The sequence below is a fragment of the Octodon degus genome, unplaced genomic scaffold (assembly GCF_000260255.1).
Source record: "Octodon degus isolate 3935 unplaced genomic scaffold, OctDeg1.0 scaffold00048, whole genome shotgun sequence".
NCBI lineage: Eukaryota > Metazoa > Chordata > Mammalia > Rodentia > Octodontidae > Octodon > Octodon degus.
The window spans coordinates 7,052,933-7,056,818 of record NW_004524624.1 but is presented as its reverse complement, the minus strand read 5'-3'; the positions used below and the strand labels follow the sequence as shown (position 1 = coordinate 7,056,818).

Genomic DNA, 3,886 nt, shown 5'->3' with positions numbered 1-3,886 from the left:
TCAACTTAACCCTTAATTTCAGCATCACCTGCTGTTGAGCCCTTCTCCAGGATGGAAAAAAAAAAAAATGACTAGCATATGAATTAAGTAGCAGTTTTGTCAGGACCTGAGAATATCCCCTTATGTGACAATTTGGTAAATCCAGAATTACAACCTGTTATTCTCTCCAGAAGATAGAAACTGTTATGATTTACATAAATAAATGCCACACATACCATGGTTGCCATCAGCCAGGAGTTCAGGACAATCCCATGGCAAACCAATCTTTTCTGAAAGTTGTACTTTATTTTCTTTGGAATCAAAGGCCAATTTTTCAGAAAGCTATGAAATCTGAAAATGTTTAAGGAGAGTAATTCCTCAAGTGAAGAATAGTGTCTTTAAAAATAAAAGTAAGACAAAAGTAAAAGAGAGCATATATATTTTCTGCTTAAATATTCAAAGATAACGTAGCATACACAAGAGTTTGAATTTTTTTAAAAAGCAATGTACACTTGAAAATGCTCTTGTCCTGTTATTTGTACACCTGACATTTTACAGCTTCTAAAATACATTTAACAAATGCAACACAACTCATTCAGGGTTGATTTGTGTTCACAAAATAATTTTATTGTATGTAAGAAAGCATACAGGCAGAAAAATTAAGAAAACATTCACAATACATATATAACACAGACCTGATCCAGGAAATATTCTTCAGCAGATTTTGTTCTTTTTACGAATTTCATCTACTTTGTTAAGTCAATTGCTTATCAAGAATACTACTTTGTAAACATTAAAAAAAAAAAAAAACCTGCGTTAAAATACCCCACATGAGCTAGTACCTGGCAAGGGAGGCTGATGGTACTTTTTATAGTCAACACTATGACATGGGAACCTGATTGCAAAGCACAAAGAAAGAGACATTTGCAGAGAGATACTGATGGCTTTGGGGTGCTTGACACACCCAAAGAGAATGAAGTCTCCCATTCATTCCTTCAACAAAACTAATGTACCTTCTTTGAGGGTGATTAGGCACTGTTCAATTGTTCGCATACCATTAACATTTAAAGCCCATTTTTTAAAAGTCAGTTCTAAATTCGGATTAAAGCACTACAAAATCAGCCCCAGTGAGTGGCTTGGTTCAACCTGGACAAATGAAGACACAGAATTTGAGCTTTGTCCATCAGTGAGGCTACTGTGACCCCAGAATTAAGGAAACTTGCTGTCCTTTCTACGTGTCTGTATCCAGGACAGCCATTTGTTTGGTTCAGAAAAGCTATCTGAAGCATGAAATGAGAAAAAACGGAAAGAGCCGATTATTTTACATAGATGCAAAGTGGCACATACTTTTCCTTACCACCCAGGATGATAAATGCAAAGTTGGGTTCTTCCTAAGATGGATTTTATATAAGATATTTACAGTACTGCAAATTCTCCCGGGAAAAGACTGCCATTTAGGACATTTAGAACACAATAGTAGCAATGTTTTTTTTTTAATTTTTTAAAATCATTTTGAGGGAAAAAAAGCATTCACAGCATTTGTCAATTCTCACCTTGTACCTATTACTGCCAGTGCATTTTAAGAAATCATTACAACTTCATTTCCTGTCAGCCTTTTCTGTATTTCTAGATGTTCTTCATGAACATTTAGAATCAGAGTCTGTGTGTTTGTTTCATTGGCTTATAAAGTGCTAGTTCAATGGACGGCTCAATCTCAGATAACTCATTTTTTGTCCTATTAAATATGATAAATATAGATTTATTATGATAAATTTAAAATATACATATAATACAATAAATAAATAAAATCAATATCAACAAAGCATCTCTCAGTTCCGAAAAAAAATCCCATTCCTACTGTAAGGCTCAATTTTTTTTTAGAAATAACTTATGAAGGCATGCACCTACCTTTACAATCTGAAAACTTTTCTTGGAACAGTTTTAGCACCTGTTTGTATACAGCAAACTCAACCCTTCTCATTTCCTTTCCAGAAAGGTTTGATTTTTTAAGTGAAGCTGTTCATATGTCCTAAGACAACAATTTCAAAAATGAGTTTGGAGCCAAAGATGTGTCCCCTTGTGGCTTCCCATATGCCCCTGTTCAATGAACTATGAATAAAAGAAAATACATTGGAATGTATTTGAAAATATACTTAGTTGTCTGTTTGAAAGCAGCAGAGGGCTCTCCTGGCATCTCACTATTTCACCAGACCTGATTTCTAACAGCAAGTCCCAAAGAAATCTCCTTTAGCTTTTGCATGCCAGGATTCATCTAGGAGTTCAGGTTGGGTGCTGTCCATTGTGTGTGATGGGCTGGATCTTCTCTAGAGAGACATCAGTGTCATAATCCAATATGACTGATAGGGCTGGGGACAGCTTCTCCGTGGGTTTGGCTATTCCCCCTGCCTCCTCCTTTTTCAGGTCCTCAGAGGAACCTACTGCATGTGGAATCAGGTAGACCAGATTGCACTCCTTAGAGATGGAGCCCCGTGGCTCGTGATGGCTGGAAAACACCACAGCCCCGTTATTGTTGATGCTGACTGTCTCTATGGCATTATTTGTTGTAGGGCAAAGTCTGTAGCATCCTAAGAGAGTTGAAAATGCCTTTTGAAAATCAGCATTAAAGGCATAAATGATGGGGTTCAGGGACGAATTAGCCCACCCGAACCACACAAACACGTCAAAAGTGATGGAATCAATACAGAAAGGCTGGGTCTCTCCAGACTCACAGAAGGGCACCATGCAGTTCGAGATAAAGAAAGGAAGCCAACAGCACACAAATACCCCCATGATCACGGACAGAGTCTTCAAAACTTTAGTCTCTCTTTTGAAGGACATCTTGAAAGAGCTCTCTGACTGAGAACATTCAACAGGGTTCCCGTTACCTGTGGTGGTCTGGCAATTCTTGGCATGCACAGCAGCCCTCTCCAAGGCTGAGATGCGCCGTATTTGTTTCTGGGCAATCCTGTAGATACTGGTATAGGTCACAATCATGATGGCCACTGGGATGTAAAAGCTTATAAGGGAGGATGAAATGGCATACGTCCTGCTCAATCTGGTGTCACAGTTGTCTGTGGTCTCTTCCAGGAAAGTAGCATTCCCATCGGAGGGGCTTGTGGGTTTTGCCTTGTGCCAGCTGAGCTGCACAGGGATGAAGGAGATGAGAACAGACAAAGTCCATGCTACACTGATCAGAATGAAGGCTGCCTTGGGGGTCATCTTCCTCTCATACTGGAAGGGGCTGGAGATAGCCCAGTACCTATCCACGCTGATCACACAGAGGTTGAGGATGGATGCGGTGGAGCACATGATGTCAAAGGCTACCCAAATATTACAGAAGGACCCGAAGGGCCAAAAGCCTGCAATCTCAGCCACAGCTTTCCAGGGCATGACCAACACAGCTACCAAGAGATCTGACACAGCTAAGGAAATAACAAAGAAGTTGGTCACCTTAGACCGCAGGTGTCGGAACCTGATGACAGCAGCACAGACCAGGGTGTTGCCCAGTAGAGTAGACAGGATAAGCAGTGACAGGAAACAGGCTGTAAGGATGCGGAAGGAGAAGTCTCTCTCCACGACCAGACCAGCCTCATCCATGCTGGAGGTGTTCAGAGTCATCTTCCAGAAGGATTCCACATCAGGGCTTAACGCCCCTCAAATAGGAAGCAAGGATACAAGGTCAATCTGACTTCCAGGAGGCCTCACAGGCAGCCTGCCAGGCCCAGCACCAGCTGCTCCCTAAGGTGGAGGACCTCACCAGCATTCCCTCGGAGCGGCAAATGTTTGTGGCAGAGCTCCCCCTTGACAATCGGTGTCAGCTCTGGGTAAGGTCTCTCTTGCTTTCTACAGTTGTCTTCTGATTCCCTTGTTCCAGGTCACTGGCACCAGTACCAGCTCATCCCTAGAT

At 41.2% G+C, this 3,886-nt stretch overlaps 1 protein-coding gene across 1 annotated transcript; it reads right to left on the bottom strand.

The window, feature by feature from the left end:
* Positions 1–2,200: 2,200 nt before the first annotated feature.
* On the bottom strand, positions 2,201–3,667 carry Drd1 (dopamine receptor D1). The gene has a single exon (XM_004632310.2). The coding sequence runs from the start codon at positions 3,595–3,597 to the stop codon at positions 2,260–2,262; it is 1,338 nt and encodes a 445-aa protein (XP_004632367.1). The 5' UTR covers positions 3,598–3,667; the 3' UTR covers positions 2,201–2,259.
* Positions 3,668–3,886: the final 219 nt, after the last annotated feature.